This window comes from Struthio camelus, chromosome 2 (assembly GCF_040807025.1).
Source record: "Struthio camelus isolate bStrCam1 chromosome 2, bStrCam1.hap1, whole genome shotgun sequence".
Taxonomy (NCBI): Eukaryota; Metazoa; Chordata; class Aves; order Struthioniformes; family Struthionidae; genus Struthio; species Struthio camelus.
Window position 1 is genome coordinate 130,136,813 of NC_090943.1, and position 21,280 is coordinate 130,158,092.

General features: G+C 36.7%; 1 protein-coding gene across 2 annotated transcripts in view; it reads left to right on the forward strand.

The window, feature by feature from the left end:
- Positions 1-13,115, forward strand: part of TRPA1 (transient receptor potential cation channel subfamily A member 1) — a 38,860-nt gene extending 25,745 nt beyond the window's left edge. For both annotated transcript variants that reach the window (XM_068932519.1, XM_068932520.1), the window contains 10 exons: positions 176-246; positions 717-864; positions 3,629-3,718; positions 3,944-4,113; positions 6,215-6,344; positions 6,489-6,671; positions 8,032-8,100; positions 10,146-10,256; positions 10,762-10,859; positions 12,031-13,115. In XM_068932519.1, the coding sequence (XP_068788620.1) occupies positions 176-246; positions 717-864; positions 3,629-3,718; positions 3,944-4,113; positions 6,215-6,344; positions 6,489-6,671; positions 8,032-8,100; positions 10,146-10,256; positions 10,762-10,859; positions 12,031-12,262 (1,302 nt within the window). In that variant the 3' untranslated portion in view covers positions 12,263-13,115. The remainder of the gene's footprint in view (positions 1-175; positions 247-716; positions 865-3,628; positions 3,719-3,943; positions 4,114-6,214; positions 6,345-6,488; positions 6,672-8,031; positions 8,101-10,145; positions 10,257-10,761; positions 10,860-12,030) is intronic.
- The last annotated feature ends 8,165 nt before the right edge of the window (positions 13,116-21,280 follow it).

Consider the following 21,280-nt stretch of genomic DNA (forward strand, 5'->3'; position numbering starts at 1 on the left):
TCTAATAACAGCTTTGGGCCACAATGCATAAACAAAAGAACTTTGCCATATCTGGTACACATTGCACTTTTAGTTACGCTAATATTCAAGTAAAGGAGATGGTCTAGCCTGTTTTGTAAGCGCTTTGCTCAGCTAAATGAGATAAGTTTAATCCTTTTACTTCCTTGTTTTGTAGGCCATGGTACGCCACAATCGCATGGAGCTGCTCAGTCATCCTGTATGTAAAGAATATTTGCTAATGAAATGGTAGGTGTGTTTCAGTGTTTATAAAATATAATATACTGCATGTCAGGCTGAAAGTTGTACCTGAAAGCTGTCTGCTAAATACATATATTTTTGGTATCAAGTTAAGCAAATGTCTTTTCCACATAGCATTCGTAAGAATATTTAAAGTATACTGATGACTATCATATAAAATATTGCTTAGAACTTCATAATGAATGTTGAAATTTACAGAGGAGACCACCGCTGTGTTTGTTTCCACTTTTATTACAAGAATATGTTAGATTATCACTAAATTAAAAAGAAAAGGAACAGTTTATCAGAATAGCTAGTACTCTTCTGTCCACGTATAATTCAATGGACACATTCATCATAAAACATCATTTGAAGAAATGTTTATTTCCTTACAGTGGAAGCATTGTTTGCTATGAAATTTAAATCTGTACTTTTCTGAATTTGTAAATTGTTATAATTTTAACATTTTTACTTTCAAGGATGGCCTATGGTTTTCGAGCACATCTAATGAATTTAGGCATATATTCCCTTGGTCTGATCCCACTGACTCTCCTGGTCACCCACATACAGCCAGGAAGACCTTTGAATGGCACAGAAATCTATGAAGCAAGACCATTAGAATATGAGGTACTGGAGTTTTCTATTGTTTGCAGTATGTTTAGGATTTTTGTAGCAAAAGGCTGATTATTTAAATAATTTTCTAAAATTATTTATGGTTTAGCAACTGTAAGGAATAGAAGTGAAGCGTATGTTTTTATACCTTCACTATCAATTTCTGTAGATAAAAATTCTCAGTTTTCATTTCTTATTTTTAATCTCTTTTCTGAAAATTTCAGTTCTGGTGCATGGTTATTTCAATCTTTTCCCTAAAGGAACATTTTGTTAAAGTGAGCAAAAAGAATTAATGCATATTTAATTATGAAAAGACAGAAAACAATTCATTCTTTAGCTTTTTATATCTTTTTAACTTTCATTCAAATAACTGGACATTATATATTTTAAATTTGACATAGAGTTAGTCATTAAATAAAGTAATTTTGAATATTCAGATACAGTTTTATTTGCCCGTATTGTATATTTCTTTCCCATACAGGCCCAGTATTCCTTCACTAGGCTCATAAAGTATGAAGCTAAGATAGAATAATTTTACCAGTCTATATATAGGTAACACTCACAATAATCAGGAGTGTAACAGCAGAATGCAGCCATATCTTGATGGAAAACTCTTGGTATTTAAGTGCATCAGATGTTTCCTAGAATCCCTGTGTATACACTTCAAAAGAATTAGGAGCAACTGTGTTGTGCCAAAATGTGAATGAGGTACCACCATTTTGGAATTACGATGGTATCTCAAAATGAAGAACTTGATTAGGTAGCAAAGTACCTGTGCATCATACTGACTTTTGAATATTTAGCTCTCAGCTAAAATTATTGTAGGTGTGGGGCTACTCTGTAATAATTTACGGATATTGTTTATGAGCTGGTTCGTGATATACATTCAGTGGAAATGATGCTTTACTTGAGCCCAAAAGGAAAACAAGCAGGGATGAACCCTGTCTCAGGCTAAACCTATCCTCCATAGTTACTTTGGGGTTGTTAAGAGACAAAGCTCAAACTTTTTTTCGGAAGCCGGAACTAGAGTACTTAGGACACCATAGTGAACTGAAGAAGTTAGACTTGCCAGGCCCATCGCTACAGAAGAATGGGGCTTTAGAAAAGAAAGACATCGATGCAGCTAGTTGGTGTCCCTTTTGTAAGTGTTTCCTTCCTGCAGTTAAAACTAAGCCATGTTCAGTCTTTTAAGAAGGCCGAGTTGTCACTGAACTGAATATTGTAAGATTCCGAGAGGAGAACACTGCAAGTACTGCTGATTTTGTGAAAAATGGGAGAGTTACAGAGCTCTGTCTCCAACAGCCATGAAGTAGTGTATTCTGAGAAGAGAGCCTGTGTTGTTGACCATGAAACTGTAATGTCCTGTTTTAATGGTGAGAAGTTACTTGGGAGATGAATTTCTCAAATTCTCCGTTTCAAATAGGTTGATTATATCACTAAAACCAAGGATTTTAGAAAAAAAAAGGCAAGGAAGATGTTTTATAGCTCTTTTGGGGGAGAAAAGACATGTAACTGAAATAGGAACTCAAAAAGGATCTGCTGGTAATTTCGTAGAAGTATGAAATAAGATAAACTCTTAAGAATATAAAAAGTTCATGTTGGCATCCCAATATATGAAAATGTCTGGAGAACCCCATACCAAGCCCAGAACAGTAGCTACAGAATTCTCCACGATTCAGAAGGCAGAAGGACTAGCAGAACTGGAAAAATTCGTGCTCCACTAACTTATCTTCCTAATGGAAGACCAGAAGAATGAGAAGAGCTGCATAAAACAGACAGAGGTGTGACTCAAGGCCGATGCAGGTTGTTCAGTCATCAGAGACTAGATGGAAGAAGCACATTTGGAAGAAGGAGTCCACTGTTTGGCTGAGTAATGATGAGGCCAGCTACTGGAGAAGCAGTGAACAGAACAAGAGCCATGAAGATGCTGCCTGAGAGATTAAAGCAAGAAAGCTTGTTTATTTGAAATGTCATACAGTGGAGGAGATAGTGTCTTAATGACCCAGAAATGGGGTAGAATGGGGAATGCCATCTCTGTAGGGAGTACAGCATTACAGAACATTTGTACTGTCCTCTTACCCTAGTTTAAAGAGGGACACCACAGTGGGACAGATGCTGATATGTGTTGCAGGTCACTGAAAAGTAAGTGCCATGAATTTGTGGCCTGCCGGTGAATTAACCAGCCCCTCAAGGGGAACTGGCTCTACCGTTTATTTAGTAAAGATGATATTCACCATTGTTATATGTACCTGTATTAGGCATTTCACAGTATATAAGCCTTTACCTATATTGTGTGTAAAGAGAGACATCAAAGGGAACAGACAGATAAGGATGCTTAATTTAGGTGCAAAAGTGCACGAGGTCCAAAGACTTCTGTTACCGTTGCTGATACTGCAATATGATAGTGAAATTATGGGCCACAGATTTGGTCTTTGCATTAATTCAGTGGCAAAACACTGAAAAAGTGTCATAAATACTGCAATTTTAGTTCCCAGACTAGAATAACAGTAATAAGGAAGTGCACCAGCAACTGTTTATCGTGGGAATGCTCAGCATTTCATGTTTGGTTTGAATTACTTAAAAACGATACACATGGCACAAACATTAATAGAACAGAATTCAGATAGCAGTGAGAAATTTATTTCAAGCATGCTAACAGATGATCTTAACTTAAGATAATGTGTGGCAATATAATGTGTATATAGTAGGTAGAACTTAAATTAACATTGTTCAGGTACAGATTTCTAATTTTTTTATGGTCTGTGATTTTGTATTTCAGGATTCATATTTCACAAGGGTGTGTATGTGTTTAGTTTTAATTATGAGTTTACTGGGAATCTGCAAAGAAATATTTCAGCTCATTCAGCAGGTAAATATATACAGAAATAGATCTAGAACATATTAATCAGAGAGTATGCTTGTGTAGTACTTTTTATGATATTGAAATGCATCTGATTTTTCTGTAATTGAACTGGAAATACTAATTTGTATTGCATATAATATTAAAAGTGAGAAGAGGATTTAAATAGTATTGAATTCAATCCATTAGTGATGCATGACTTGTAAATATGCATCTGTTTCTCTTAAATCCTAGAAGTTGAAATATTTGTTGGATTACTCCAATCTGCTGGACTGGACAATTTATACTACAAGCATAATTTTTGTATCTTCTTTATTTATTAACACACCAGCTCATTTGCAATGGGAATGTGGAGCAATTGCTGTGTACTTATCCTGGATGAACTTCTTGCTTTACCTTCAACGGTAAAAAATATTTACATACTTTACAGTAACATACTTCTGTTATTTTCAGATGTTTTACACATACTAGAGGTTGACAGATCAGGTGTGATAACCCTATCTTTGGTTCTGATTACAAGTTTGCGGATTAGGACTTTAGGGTTTTTTTTTTCCCTGCTGAACTATAAACTAGGGTTCAGTATTTTTCACATTGAGAATAACAAAGCGTATTACAGCAACTAGAGAAACAACATATGTATTTTTGTGTTATGCAAGCAAAGCCAACATATATGTTTTTAGGAAGTGTTTCATTATATTGTACAGACTTTCTCTTAAAAAAAAAAAAAAACAAAGACAAAAAGGCCAGTCAACTCAAAGTGAAAATCAATACTACACTGCAAAGGAAATGAATTAGGAGAAATAAAAGAAAGACTTTGTTGTTATAGGTGATGCCTAGAACAAGGTAACGTCTGTTATCATTTTATATATCATTAAGTGGTAAACCCCACTTTTCTGCACCCCACTGTCCTAATAAGGAACGATAATGCGTGAAATTATTTACTTGTTTTACGTTAAGATCTGTTTGTTGTCATTAATGGTCTTAATGCTGTCCTTGATACAATAGTGTTTGCGAGTCTTGAGATCTTCAGGAGAGTTAGGAGGTGGGAAAAAGAGTGTGGCTGTAGTGCTTAAGACTAATAAAACATGTTTGTGCCTCAGTGGGGGTGCAAAGATGGGATGCATTTGATTAGCAGAAAGAGATTTGAAGCTGTTCAGAGGTTAAGGATGACTGTATGCAATAACACTGCGTGTTGGCCTTCTACCCTTAGCGTATATATGCACTTGTCACCCCCATGAGATTTAGCAGACAAATGCAGCATTTGCTGGGTAATTTCAGGAGCATTTTGCTCTAGTTGTGATGTTTAAAGGCCATAGTCAGGGCAAGGTTTGTAAGCAGAAGTAATGCCATGAAGAGGTAGTATCTTTACGACAAACCTTGTCCTGCCTGCGTCGGACTTTGGATGACTAACGAATGGCCTTGATAGCTCTCCTTTGATGTGTTCTATGGACAAAATGGGAGTTGAACCTAAACCATGAAAAATAAGTTTCTGATTGTCCATCCTTTCTTCCTTTACTAGATAAAATGCTTTCCTTCCCTGGTTACTGGTTGTAGAACTTCACAGGTACTCTACATACCATTTTTCTAACTCAATAAGACTGCTTCTTCTGGAAGCAACCTGTAACTCCATTGACTTCAGTGGAGTTTTGCCTAACTACAAGCATAGGAGATTAGGCCTGTTTTACTTCCAGCTTGATCTTTTCAACCTCACACATAATATTTCAGGGAGAAAATCCTATGGAGGGCTTTTCTCCTCTGATACTGTTACAGCATAACACAGTCATCTGGTCCCTGAATTTGGCAGAGGACATAAATTCCCAACTTTAGGTTTGGGGGAAGGAGCTTAATGTGCTTTATTACAACTCATGTTCCAAGATCTGGTTTATGTTTAAGCCAAGAAAGACTAGGACAGGCTTGCCAGAGGACAGACTTGTTGGAAATACAGATGACTTAAAACTGCTATATTCCTCTTCCTGAGCAGTGATTTTTTTTCTTTATTTGTTTTCTGTACTTTGTAGTGCCATATTATCAAATCTAAGTCAGAGTACCTAAAAAGAAAAATTTTATAAACCAGGTGCCTGGCTGATGAATCCTGATGCCAGTTGTTCTTTGTTCTGGTTAGTAATCTGCATTTAAAGGCATCAAAAATGGAATAATTTCCTAATACTTATTATTCTGTGTACAGCAGTTGTTGTACTGTGTTGTGCTGTCTGTGACTATGGACAGAATAAAAGTTGATGAAAAATAATATCTCTGACAAGTACTGTTTTAGTGTATTAAAGTATGAGACCCCCCCAGTTTAAGCTTGCAATAAGTAAGACTATTTGCATTCTTTTGGACATGAAATTACAAAGTATCAGACCATCTCAGAAAGCCTCAGAGAGACAAAATGTCTGTAATCGCACATGAAAATCAGGATTACTTACTGGCTTATGTATGTAACTGTAAGAGACTCTTACTTCAATATTTAATTTTGGTTATCTTTCACATACAATTTTTTCCTAGATTTGAAAATTATGGCATCTACGTTGTGATGTTCTGGGAAATCTTGAGGACTTTGATTCGGATTGCTGTTGTTTTCTTTTTCCTGATACTGGCCTTTGGACTTAGCTTCTTTGTCCTTTTGGGTTCACAGGTTAGTTGCATGACATAGTTGATTTTTTATAATTATAAATATTACTTTTTAATCAAGAATCTCCAAAAAGAGGTTATTTACAAATCTTATAGTTTTACATTTTTCTTGATTTTTTTTCATTATTAGTATTTCTTCTTTTTGCAGCAAACATATAGCACACCTCTGCTTTCTGTAATGAAGACATTTGCGATGATGCTGGGAGACATTAATTATCATGATGCATTCCTTGATCCATTACTAAGCAGTGAATTGCCATATCCATTTCTGAGTTACACAGTGCTCATTATCTTTACCTTACTTATTCCAATCCTTCTTATGAACTTGCTAGTAAGTAAACTACTTACTAATATACAAAAGTGGTTATGCACAAGTTTATACACGTTATTAGTATATAGAATAGCTTAATGTTCATTTGTGACATTTGTTTGTTAATTAACAAATTAATATTTTCAGTAAGTTATTTAAAGTTACCTTTCCTTTGGCTGGTTTGTCTTCTTCTTTACTGTTCTTTTTTTCCCCACAGTTAAATGTTGCAGAGTTAACCTTGTGCATCTTTAGGGAATAACTGTGATGGAATGTGCTCAGATGCAAGGGAGGGCATGCAAAAAAGTCTTCCCTGCCTCCTGTGTGCATCTCTAGAGTAGACAGGAACATGTCCCTCTTCCTCTCTATCAGGGAGGAGAAAAAGATTATTTTAGGTTATTGGAAAAGTGCGCAAAAAGCAAAGAAAGTTGTTTTTATTCTTTCTTGAGGCACGGTCCCTCTGGGATCTCCTGCATCACTCTGACTTTTCTCTGTCCCTAGAAGAAACGTAAGACCTGAGAGTTACTGCAGGACTCTGGAGTGATTTTGAACCAACATTTTCTAACTTTGCTCCATCTTCATATCAGAGAAAGACTCACACCTCCCTTGCTCTGGTTTCTGCAGTAAGAAAATCCATGGTTAGATTGCACCTGCCATATTTTACTATGAGGTCCTGATAGAAACAGTTGGGGAATTATGACTTTCAGAGGTACTTTAGTAAATTCCTGCCCCACAGTCAGGGGCAGGAGGCTATTGCCTACATAGCCTCAATTCTTAAACCCTTCACTGTATTTTGTCATCAGACCCTAGCACTGACAATGAGGAAAAACCAAAGACCCAGATCTTTGTTGTACAGCGTAAATCTGTCAGCAATATTATTAAAAACAAAGAAATGAGGCTGAAGCGAACCAGAAGAATTAAAAAACTCAGGAATAGAGAGAAAGAGAAAAAATGTATAATTCATTGTCAACCACATTCAATTTAACAGCATTTTTGGCAGAAAGTTATATTTTTATATGAGTTGGGCAATGAAAACTAAACAGTTCGGGTTTTTTAGGGTCTGTAGCGTTGCCCTGATCTTATTCGATCTGAGAGCAATATATATTTTACTCTTTGACATAACAGCAGTAATGAAGAATCACAAAGAACGGATGTTATTTTATAGACAGAGAGATAGTTGGCATTTAAAAACTTAACTTAGATTTCTTGATATGGATTTTTCAAATACACAAAGAGGAGATATGTTTCCAGATTCAAGGGAAACAAAACAAATTTAACTTTGAGTCATTTTGGATTCAAATGTGATTGAGAAATACAATTAAGATCACATGCTTTGAAAAATTAGTTAGCGTACTATTTCCTTGATTTTGTTATGTGTTTTTAGATTGGTTTGGCTGTTGGGGACATAGCTGAGGTGCAAAAATACGCAGCACTCAAAAGGATTGCAATGCAGGTAAGTAGCATACCATGTGAGTGACAACTATAGGAGGCAGCTATCGTTGTTTGAACATCGTCCACATAGCTAATTTAGCTTTAACATCATAACCTACTTAACATCGTTCTTAGCATTTCTGTAAAGTAGATGGGTGAACATGGGCTTCCTATTCTAAATCTCATTTTCAAACATGTGAGTCACTATTAAAGGAATCATTTTTAATAAGCAAATTAAATAATAATAAGCCTTGCTTAATAAGCAAAATAAGTTCCTTATTTAAAAGGAACTTGGAAGAGTCAGTTCAATGAATTTAAGTTATCCCAAACACGGAATTTCAAAAGTAGTCTAATGTTTGAAATTAAAGGGTTGCCTTTTAGGGAGAGCATTTAGGCAGTAAGAAGAACGTCAAAGCGCGTAGAAATCAGAAGGACACCAAATTCATTGCAGTGTACTGGAGTATACCTTGGTCTGTGTGCTGAGGAGACACTCTGCAGTGCCAAGGATAACTAAGGAACTTAGAGTCATATTTCTAAATGTATTTTGATACGTAAAGTTGCATATAGATGTCTAGCAGTATTTCTGTTGAAACCAGAAGAATTTAGTAACCTCTATACTTTTGAAAACTGTATGTATTTTAGATATTTTCAAATTAGCTTTTGAAATGTAGTCCTTATGGCTTTCATACTAGGACTAGAGTTCGGTAACATGACGTCATAGAGTTTTCATTTTAAGAAACTAAATTTGCAGTATAGGTTTTAGCAAGGATTTTTTTCCATCTGAATTGTATATCAAGTTTGACTTTCACACCTGGAAGTACACAAAATATGCAGCTGTTAAATGAAAAACAAAGATTCCTTCTCATTAACATAGTTTTAGAAAGTATCTGTCCATATAATACCTTGAAGTTCTACTTGAAGCTTGAAGTCTGTATTGTAGGAAGAATTGACCATTCGTAAAATTGGTGCAGGGAGCGGCTTTGCATCTGTTTCCTGATCGCTCTGCTTTTTCTAGGAAGTTTCAGTGCCTACCTAGTGCCTGAGCAGAAAGGAGAGACATATGCAGAGACAGAATGCCCGAGAACAACACTGGCTCAGAAATTACTTTTCTTGATAGTCACATCATTTAAGATTGCGTGTTGAACTGACTTAGTTCAATCCTGTTTGAAGGATTCCCTTTTAGCATAAAATTGCCTCCCAAGAGGTGTTTCTTTAGCTAGAGATGAAAATGAAAAAGCAGAGGTATAAGGGCAATTCTTGAAGCAGTTAATGTTTTTCACCTGTTGAGGTATTTCTTGGCCAACAGAATGTACAGGAAAGACTATGTCTTGCAATATCAGACTGTACTATGAAGTCTTTACTAAGCCTGAGACCTTTCATAGGTTTGACAGGATTATGGTTGTGTAAAATAGACTTGTACTTTGTATTTTATTATTTTAAAATTATAGCTATATCTTCTTAGTATTTTTCTATAACAATTTGAAAATGAATAGAAAAGTAGCATCACCTGAAAAGGCACTCACCTATGACATGCTTGTTCTACCCGTGGGAAAACCGTTCACACAGGCTTTCTGTAGACATCTTAATCTCTACAGGCTCTCTCATAACCTGGTGAAAGGACATAGCACAGTTAAAGACAGAATGATCACTCTCTTTCCCGTTATGAATTGATCTCAAATTCTGCAGATATGATGTGGATATGATAACGTTGTGGACTGAAGATTTCTGCCCTGTAATTCTATACTGCAGTCGACAGTATACTAAACAGATATTCAAGCCATTATATAAGAGCTAACTCACTTTTGGAATCAGTTTAGTTATAAGAGTACGTACCTATGTGGAATAATTATTCCTGCTAAGAAAATCCCTACTGCTGTGATGAGAGAATACGTCATGTCTAAGCAGGATTGTTCAAACATTATACTATGGTTTGCAGTGTAGAGATGCTCAGAGATTTGAAATCTAGTACTAGAGTTTTGAATATAGTGACATGATGGTTATTTTCACATGATAATGTGTTTATATCCAAAGAGAATATATCGCATTCTAAATGAAAAATACGTTTAGGTCAATCTTCACACAAACTTAGAGAAGAAGCTACCGTTTTGGTTCCTAAGTCGGGTGGACCAGGAATCAATCACCGTATATCCCAACAGGCCAAGATACTGTGGATTTATGGTAAGATGGTGAATCTTAGACCAAGAAGTGCTTACTAAAATGTAATATGGTAGACTTATGTTTTGTGCACTCTCAGATTGCTAGGAGCGTTGTGTTAGTCAAAATCAATCATAAACTGACATCAGTGGAAGAGTGATTAGACTTCGAATAAATCACTAGTGCATCGTGATTTATTCAAATATATTTAGTGTGTGAGTTTTCAATGATTTTATTAGGAGGCATAAACGAAAAAGGTTATTCAGATTGAACATGTAACTTCTGCTTTTTGGTCTTTGTTCTGTTACTTGTTTACTTTTCATTTTTACTCTTGTTGGTAGACAAAATTTTCTGGTTAAACACATTTTGCAAAAGAAATCTTTAATATAGTAAAAATAACTGGATAATAGAAACTGCTTTCAACTTTAACACTGGGGCGGAGACTGTTACCATTCACCTATTTGGGATTTTTAGTCTATTGTCAAACTATAACATCTGATTTCAGTTTGGTTCACCATGTTTTATTTAGAGTGTTTTCCAGTATTGCTTTGGCTGTGAGGACTCTGCCACAGATGCACAAAGCACTGATACAACTTTAGAATTGGAAGTTCTGAAGCAGAAATACAGGTATTCATTATGTTATTTTATTACTGTCCTAATAAGTAGAGCCAATATTGCAAGGATATTCCTATTTAAAAACAGTGTTGTAATATTCCATGTTGTACATCAAAAGTAAATTTGAATGTACCTGTAGCCCTTAAATAAGCTCCGTCACTATGACAAAACAAATCGCCTGTTTCCCAAAGCCTTGGGAGGAATTATCTGTACTTATTTTCCTTACTCATCGATATATCTATAAGAATGGTTTCAGTGAATGTACAGCTAGGAAAATCTCTCTCTCTCTCTTGTCTTTCCCTCTCTTTTTTTTTTTTTTAATTTAGTAAAATCTTCTCCCTGCACAGACTCAGTTTAAGCATTTTTGCAGAAAAGACACAGCAGAGGTTGAGAGGGTGAGAATATGCCTTTAGAGTTGTAGCTGAACCATAGAATTTAACAAGTCTTTTTTGAAATCCATGTCACATCAGTGCATTAGGAACCAGGATAGAACATGTTCTTTTTTTCCTCCAAAGAGAAGGGGGAAAACTAACATTTTTTCTAAAATTTAAAATTATTTGGCCTGGCTAATCGCTATGGAATGTTATAGTTTCTGCTCTGAAAATACTGATTTAAAAGTTTATATTTTACTGTATTGCCAGTATATTTGAATTGTTGGAGTTCAAAACTGAAGCTAGTGACAATCAACCCTGAATGTATACTGATTTTTTTGCCTTGCATGAATGCTAGCTTGTTACTGGAATATTTTAATTCTTATGCTTTTCACGTATTTTAAAATATATTTACTTGATTGTTAACTACACAAGGTTAAACTGCTTCATAGAGAACCTTTTCAGTAGCTATTAATGTTCTTATGCTGCAGTTCTGTGAGATAAGACATTCTGAAAAGTGTTTTGGAAAAGCCTTGTTGGTAATTTCATGAAGATGGTTGCTAGAGACATTTCCCATTTCTTTAATTGTTTCTTAAAAGATAACAAAAAGATAACATATGTTATCTTCCGTAGGCCTGATGCTAACTCGGTTAAATTTATGAGTTGCAAATATTCTCTGGAGAATATTCTTTATTAGCAGAAAAGTAAAGCTGATGACTGTCGGATGTTTTGCACCTGTAATTTTAATGACTGATGTCCTTTGAAAGCAAATGACAAAGCCTGCTATATGCATGTTTTTTCTTTTGTTTCAGGCTCAAGGATATATCAACATTATTGGAAAAGCAGCACGACCTCATTAAATTGATTATACAAAAAATGGAGATAGTGTCAGAGGCTGAGGATGAAGACAGCAATGATTTATTTCAGCACAAGTTTAGGAAAAGGCAGTTAGAACACAAGAATAGTAAATGGGATACAGTGTTGAAAGCTGTTAAAACAAATGCACCTAACCCAAGCACAGAAAAGAACAATAGCTTCTTCTAGACATGGCTATGACATCATGTTGTATTATCATTTTGTTTTATTTTGTTTTATTTTAGGGTCACTTCTCCTATTGTCTGTGAATATGTTAATGTGATGCATCATGTATTCAAGTATGGAAATAGGGACTTATCCAAAAAAAAAAAAGATGTAGGTGTCCAAAACAATATTTAAGCAGATTGAACATGCCTACATCCAAAACTGTGATCCTAAAAATGGCTACGTAATCATGAAAGTGCCTCACTCACCAGATGCCAACCTTGCTGTCCTGACAGTTCTCTAGGCTTCTGTCTAAATCTGTTCTGGATTTGGCCCTGACATTCTTAGTTATGTATTTAATTACATTGCTTTCTGCTGCAAATATTTTTTGTCAGAAAGGCAACCCCTAATTCATCTAGTATGCTGACCTTTGAGAGAGCCAATGGGTTTTATATAGCGTTAAGAAAAAGTAAGAAACTAAGCTGGCAGGCTGCTTTGGGAGTTTTGCTGAGTAAGGACTGCAGGATCAGGCCTGAAAGGTAAGAAATAAATAAAAGATTGTGAAAATGTAATGTTAATGGAAGAACCATTTTCTGCTGTGGATAACTATATGCAATTGCTGGAGGGACTGCTTGGGCTAGCATGCATATAGCAATGATAGAATGACATGCTAAGTGTTAAGTCATTTACAGCTTACTCTTCCTTATACTGCTACTGTGTTTTTGGCCTTCCCAATATCCGAAAAAACTGACCTTGCTGCTTTAATCTGCACTTTGGTTCTGTTATTTATTTACTGGGTATTCAGTGCATTATGTAATATACAGTAATATATGAAATGTAGAAATAAACATGAATTAAATAGTGTTTAAGTACCTGAGTACTTGTTTTAAAAATAGTGCAAATAGTGCTAATAAAATAATTATGTCTATATGTGGTTGTAATGTTCTATGATCTGCCATTGAATTTGAACTTTTACTTTAAGCACTTACTATACTTTAATTCTTCATGTAAAGAACAACTATGATTCCTGTTCAGTTAGAAGTAGAGCTATTCACACAATACAGAACTTGTCCAGTCCTCACGAAACACAGGAAGATGCACTGTTGATTTGTGAGACTTGTACTTTAAAATTGCTGTGGAAGACATTGTGTTCAGTAGAGGAATTGCTGTCTCATTCGATTGCTCTATCCCAGCTTTGAGTTTTTTCAATCCTTGCCTGGTAAAATAAAGATAGAGAAAGAAGCAGGTTATCATTCGTTTTTTGGTTTTTGTTTTTTTTCTATCGTACTGCACTTACTGAGGTGAACAGCCACTTAATATCTATTGTCAGAGGCATCTGTAGAGATTCAGGAGGTGTTGGGGGTTTGTTTCTCTTCACTAACAGGTTTCATCAATATATTTGAATTCTGTGCCATAAATCTATACCAGTTATGACTAAAGATATTTGCTGTTAAATCTGAAGTTCTGTTCTGGTTTCACCCCCCAAAAGCTGAACAGGCATTTTGCATTAAAATGTGACTGGATGAAATTACTCTTGAATAGGCTAAGGGAGAAAATAAGTACTTGGCTACAGCATGCAGACAGTGAGATGGGACATGGACATTTGCATTGCTGTGTTACTGTGTCCTAAGATGTATTCAAGGGAGCCCCACAGTCCTCCTGAAATCTGCCTCTTAGCCGCCTTCTGATTGTGCTGTTGAGATCCGAGGTGTCCCATCCTTCTCACATAGTCAATCGGAAAGGAATCCAGTGCATAGATAGAGAAGCATTACAGTGCGCTCCAGTGTTTTCTGGACAACTGAGGAATGAGGGAAGCGCGGTATAAAGCATGCTGCAGCTGTCCTGCAGTCTACAGGAGGAGCAGCTATGGGCTTATGGGTCAGGGTGAAGTCTCATATGAGTGAAACAAGGAGAGCGAGACGGTAAGCAGAGTTAGAATGAAGAAAGTAAAATCTGAACTACTGTTCAGATTACTGAAAAAGTAATTACTTTGGATTATTTAAGACCTACTGAAGAAGTAAAATCTGAGTAACTCATCTGAATTGCACTGTGGCCTCTAAACTCAAGTGTATTTCTGTGAAAAAGCTATTCAGGTTTTCTGAGCTACTGCCCATCTGCAGTTCCCTCTGTCAGTGGAAACAGGGATGCCCAGGATCTCAAGGCCGAATTTGAAAAAGGCAGGTCTTAATTCTTAAAGCCAGAAAAGTCATTTGAAATTCCTGACAATCTGTACAATTGACACTAGATGGCAGTGAATGATAACATTTTTGATAAGTAAATTGAGCCTTAAATGCACAGTTTTAAGAGAACAGGAACAACAGCATGGTTATAACTGAAGGAAAGTAGTCATCATTTGCAGTTTTAAGGTCTGAGCCTCTCAAGCCTCTTCAAGCAGAACTCAGAGTCATCTATGCACAGCAGCCTTTCAAGATAGGGACTTAACCTTTTCTGAGCTTTATAACTTAGAATTTGAGAAATGTTTTCCGTTTTTGTTCTTAAGCTTAGCTGCTTTCATTCACTTAGCAGCTTCATTATGGTGGAAAGTATGCATAAGCATATCCTTTCCACATACACATCCAAAGCTGATCCTAAATCCACTGCATAGTCTGGCTGCATAGAAGACCATTTGATGGTGGTTGTTAGCAAATTCCCAGATCTCCAAGTGGCTTGGTTGTATTTTATTTTATTTACTGTGACTTAACTATATCAAGTTCACAGCCTGTTAAAATTTATAGCAACCGCTTTTCTACAAATCAGAGTGACCACACAGCTTGGAAATCCAGTGTGGTTCTAAATCCTAATATTGGCTCATGTTTAGGAAACAAATGAGTATCATGGCATACAGAAGTGATTTTGGTAATGCAAGATCTTTTTGACATAAGAAACTCCGCAGAGTGTCACAATACTATTTTGAAAGGTGAACGTATCCATTTAGTTAAATCACTCAGATGTTTATAATGTAAGAGCCATTATTTAAGTTGATCTATAGTATTTTTAAGTGTCTGGGTTTTAGGAAAGATTACCAAATATACATTGTTTATTTGGGTACTCTGCACACAAACAGGTGGTTGAACAAGCATTAAGATCTATCAGTATATTGCATCAGGTAGTTCCTCATGGATTTGTTGCATGCTCACAGGCTGCCGCTCACAGGTTGCCAAGGCCATCAGGACAGGTAGGCAGAAAAATGATCATTTCTGTTCTGGTGACAGTAGGGCTATACAAACCAAGGGCAGTGGGAAGGTTTATGGTGGTTGGGTTATCCAGGCTGCCTGTTAATTCAGTCATCTTTGGGTGTATGCAGAGCAGAACCAAAATTGTCCATTCCTGGAAGAAAAAACAAGTTTAAGAAAGATGTTCATTGCAGTTTAAGGTAGCGGGCATTAAAGATGCAGATTTAGTGCATGGCCTTGAAGCTTCATGAAGGAACTGTTCTCAGCAGATATAGAAATAACAGTGGATAGAAAACATTTTAACTACCAGTATGCTAATTAATATGTAAACTGAGGAAAGCAATTTTGGTTAACAGTTTTTATAAAGAAAGAAGGGATTTTTTTAATTAGCTAATATCAATATTTGATTGGATATTTAGCTTTCTGTGGAAATCCTCAGACTGTGATTATTTAATTGCCGTGTGATAGATAGAAGTACCTAATAGAGTCTGAGAAGCGTAAACCTAAGAAATTTAATACATGTATTATCAGTAGGAATACAAATCCCAGTTATTTTAAAATGGTATAGACTGAGGTGAAGATACTGGGCCATTTCACTGATCAACCAATCCTGTTGATACCTCCATGTTTAGTAAATGAGTGGGCCATCATGTGAATTTTTAAAATAGCAAATGGGATTACACAGATAAATTCAGTTGAAATTAATTCTGTAGCTAGGAATATGATCTTATCTACAAACTGTGACTGGTGTTTATCTGTACCCAGTCTTTATCACCCACTTTAGCAAGTATGAATACTCATTGCTAATAAGATGTGTAACATATACTTCTTCCTTTACCTCACTGTTTTCTGTTCAAATTATTCTTCGTATTTTCGCAGTTTAAGTAAGTACCTAGTAGTCTTTCTGAAAATGCCCCAAATGCCAAAAATGTTTCAGTGACTTCACTGTGGCTAACTGAAGAGGAAGTTAAACCACGCGTAGCGTAATCAGTGTAACTGTTAATCTGTGTGGAGCAAATCAGAAAGCAGAATATAGGGAAATACCACCTACTCTCCATTCAGGGTACAAAGAGCTCTGTAGGCATATGTCGTTGTCATTTCTGATTAATATGTCCTCCTCTCTCTCTCTCTCTCTCTTAACTGTATATCAAATATTTCTGATTGCGAAGGTAAGTATTCTAGCACATTTCCTGCTGCTCAGAAGCCTTGGCATTGTTTTCCTCCTCAAAGCAAGCAGCAAAATGGGTCAGGCTTTGGCCTTACCTCCTTCCACCAAAACCAGGATTGGGGGTATGCTGAATCTCTCTGTCAGTGACCTACTAGCTGTCCAGAGTGTCCCTAAAAGAGTCCTCACTGGGACAGGGGGTGTGTCCTCCTGCCTGTGTGACACAGGAAGGACAGAGTTTAAGGCAAGAAATGCTTGCTCTTAACTGTATGATTTGGCTGTATGAAAGAAGCTGAGGTTCCTCCATGGGGAAAATTTCTGGGAGAGTCATACTATCAATCTGCTGTTTGTGCAATATTAGCAACAAAGCAGTGGTTGCCGAAACCCAAAGTCCAGAGGTCAGGCTTCCTAGTGAACGCATCAGACGCTTGCTAAGAATGGCAGACTAGCAAAATACTTTGCCCATGTGAATTAAAATCAGCTGGAGCAATAAAATGCTTCCTTATGAGAAAACATGAAGTGCCCTAATTTGAAGTAGACTAGAGTGAGACTATTTTAGGACACGAAAATGTAGCAGGTATGAAATATCCTGCTTCAGACTGAATGGTGTACATATGTGTGTCCTTTATATAATCTTACGCTACTGGAACAAATGCAGAGCCACACTACAAGCAAACCACAGTCCTTTTTGGACTTTTGCTTTGTCTCTAAAGAAATACTTGGCCTTGCATTCTTCTTACTCTATTGTATAATGCCATTTTCTTACCTGTAACATCCTGCATATTAGGCTTTTTAGAATGTTTCACAGCAAAACGTAGCCCTTTCTGAGCTGCAGACGGTACCTGCTCTATGGAAAACTGTTTTACAGCAGATGAGTAGAGGAACAGAAGAGTAGAGAAGGAAAAAAACCCTGAAATCAGCCAGTAAGGATTTAAAAACCTTGAGGGCTGAATGCATTAAGGAAGAATAGAAATCTGGATGAATAAAGTGATAGTGATCCTAACTAACTGTTTGATTTTTCTTTTGTAAGATGAAGTGCTTATAAGCAGAGTGCACAGTTAGAGAAAGAGCAGGAGATGAGCGAGCATCCTTAGTCCTTACGGAGAATCCAAGAAAAGAAACCAGAACCAATGTTTCCTTTAGATTAATGCCCTTTTACACCATACTGTCAGTGTAAGGAATCATCTAGGCTGCAACATAGAATACGTCAATTTTAAGACCTCTTTATGTTGATAGGCTGATAGAGGGGATCATACTGTGAATGGGAATGAGGCCCCTATTATCCACAATGAAAGGAGAAGGAGAGGAATGTAGCAAACCTCACCCTGGAGGTTGCTGAAAGCAGGAGGGTGTTTTTTAGATTTCCGTTTGAAATGAATGAGAAACCCTAGTTCTAGGGTTGGTCTGTGCACAGGCCACTCAAGCATGTCAAACCTGTTACATAAACGTGTTGGCATCCTTATAGTTTAGAAAGAAAAGAATCCGTAATTCCAATAAAGATGATGTTGCAGTAATCAAGAGAGAAGGTGCTTCAGATATTTGAACAAGTTGCTCGGGTGGGGAGAAACCTCAGCAAAGAAAAGAAATCAAGATGGCAAGTAATGTACATGATGGAAACTTCAGGTAACATGGTTTGGAATCACAGCTACAAAAGCAGGGCAAAGCTATTCATTTCAGAAATGAGTAATAGCTACTCATTTTATTAATAATTATAATTATTAATAATATTTATTTATCCAGAGAGGTGATTGCAGTCTAAAATCAATATCAGTAGCGGGAAACAGGGGATTGACAAGAAGAGAAAGTTCAAAGTTTTTCTTTTCTGAAAGTTCAAACAGTTTTTCTTTTCTGAAAAAAAGAAGGGAGAGACCCTGGGAGTGACCAGGCATTGGTATAACCACTCTAAAAAGGACCGAAAGCCCCAAGATTTCATTAACTCAGTTTAAGTACCCCAGTGGTGTTCAAGGAAATGTCAAATTCAGCTGCATTCAACCATATGAAATCTAGGACAGGGAGAGTTAACATCATTTACACTTTTAAAACCAGAAAGCATGTTTCTCAAGTCGGTTTTAATGACAGTTCCTGGATCTAGCAATAACCACTGGAACAATTCAGCAAAGAAGGGTGAGATAGGTCAGCATAATGAACTTCGGAATAATTTCTCGTCACTTGAGTTGATTCACTTTCTGCAGAATTTTAACATTTACTGGCATACTTTCCCAGCATTTGTGATAATTATCGGTGTATTAAATCGGTAAAAGTAGAAGTTACCGTTGAGATTGTTACTGTGTCATGAGGAAGGGAGCTTGTGTATTTCAAAGGATTTGATTTACTGCATTTCAACTTGCAGTTTATATCCATGTCTGTGTATGAAGAATTCAAGCATGGTAGCTTCACTCTAATGAGGGAAAGGGGTCCTAGGGGAAGGGGTAGTGACATTTTCTTAGTCTGAAATGGTTTGTATAAAAAGTAGATAGAGTGTTTGAGAGTGAAAGAAAGAATTTGCATTAGTAAGAATAAAGTGCTATTGTTTAACGTTCCATCAAAAGGGACTAAAGGCTATTTCAGGTATTTTAATGGATGAACTGTAACTGTTGTTGAGTTTGTCTTCTGTGGACTTTCTGGTAAGAAAATGTAAGTTTGCTTTATTTTTAACTCTTGATTTCCTGATTTTTCTGCTTTGGGGTATATACGACTATTATATCCCAGAGAATATAAGATTGCTCCCCAGAGCTGCGGCTTTTCTCTTCTCTTTTTTTGTGTGTGTGTTTTTTTTTTAAGATTTATTAGCGTCCTTAAGGGTGGTACTTGCGCTCCTCACCTCTACAGTTTTTCACTCGTTGACACAGGTTTTGCTGGCCTTCATGGGCACTACGCATGTGCTGAGTAGCAGACCTCTTGGCCTTGCACCATCTCACTTCTCTGCTTATATCGTGCATCTCAGTCTTTTCTCATCAGCCAAGCTCCCTGTCAGGAGGCAGTTTGGGATATAAGGTGTGGACTTGTCACCTATGAGCCTCCAAACACTGCTTTGATACCCTGGCAGCAATCCCTCAGAGCTGTTCTTCACTGACCGCTGCACTGTGCTTTGAGCCTCTTCCCCCACTGCATCTGCTGTGGAAATACCCGTTCCAGCTGCCTTCAGTGCTCATCAGGCCTCTGCTGAGCTACAAGAATAAATGTAGTTAAAAGTGCTGGGTAACTCTTTTAAGCATCCAGACTGCTTACAAGCAAGGATTACCAACAGAATTCTAATAAGTCATCAGAGAACAAGAAATTCAGTGTTAGCAGGAAAAGATAGAGTTGGACTTATGTCTTCAGCTTGGGTAGAATATTCAGAAAAAGTATAGCTGCCTTTTTTGTTGTCCTGAAAGCAAGATGGTTACATATATAAATTATATTTTAGATAAAATATATTTTTAGATAAAATATATGTATTTTAGATAAAAGCTGGGGAGTAGAGAGATCTTGTGATCTAAAACTTCAGTCAGCTCCAGTAGGATCATGCTCTCACATATCCCTGATGATGACAGCTTTATAATATTTTGGATTTCTGAGATTACCACTCTACTGTGGTAATAAAAGCAGGAAGGAAATCACCCCACGTCGGCATCTCTATTCTATGTCACCATAGAAGCAAAGCATCCAGTTTTATGCACAGAATCTATATACAAGGTTCTTCCTGTAAAAATAAATAACTAGAAGAGACAGTCTGTGTTTGCGTGTTTAAGATGGATCTTCCTGGGAGTGTAATGAAGCGTAACCAAAGAAGAAACATTTGTTCTAAACATGATTATTATCCTTCAGCATAGGCTCATTTCTCACATTTGCTAAGTCATATGGGACTTGTATCACTTAAAGAAATAAAAGATAAGGTGTGGGTATGCTGTTCTGTCATCCTAACAAGCTAAGAATAAAAGTAATTGCTTCCCAAATTTGCTATCAGGACAAAGCTGTTTTAGTTATCGTCATGGTCAGCCTCTGCCAAAAGTAGAGCAGTAATGAACTTCCTGCAGTGCTCTGCAGCACATGGGCTTGTAATACAGCTGCTAATTGTTGATATGAAGTATCAAAACAGCTTTTTGTGTAGAAAGGAAAATGCATTGAGGATTGACTGTGGCCTTGCCTGCCTGCAAGGGCATTTTATACACAGTGCAGACATACTTTATTTGTTGTCAAGTTAAGGGTTGTGCTGGTAATTAAAGGGTTTTGTCTATTGTCTTGCCAGGAGGTGGCTTTGTCTTGCCGTGAACACAAGACAGCATTTCTAAAGCGAGGAAGGGGCAATTGCTTATTCTTTGGGAAAAGAGTCAACACTGATACTTGAGATTCAGTAAGTACTGAGTTTAGGAACTACAGGAAACCCATAGCAGATAGTTTGTGTCAAATGAAATGGTCTTGGACCAAACGGATACCTAAAGGCAAATTTGTTCTTGGAGCGATACTGCTCTATTCAGCAGTCTGGTTTGACAGAGTTGCCTAAGGATGGGATCCTTGCTCTGCCACTGTCTAAGCATCCAGCTTACAAGACTTTGCCTCCTTTTCATCCACATAGAAAGCTGAGCTAGCTTATTATCACGAGGAAACAGAGGAAGCTTCTTCTAGCTAAACAAAAGTATAAGTTACTGTAAGCATGCTAAGCATGCTTTTATTTCTGAACATCTGACTGCAGTAATATACGGCACACAATGTCTTTATTTTTAC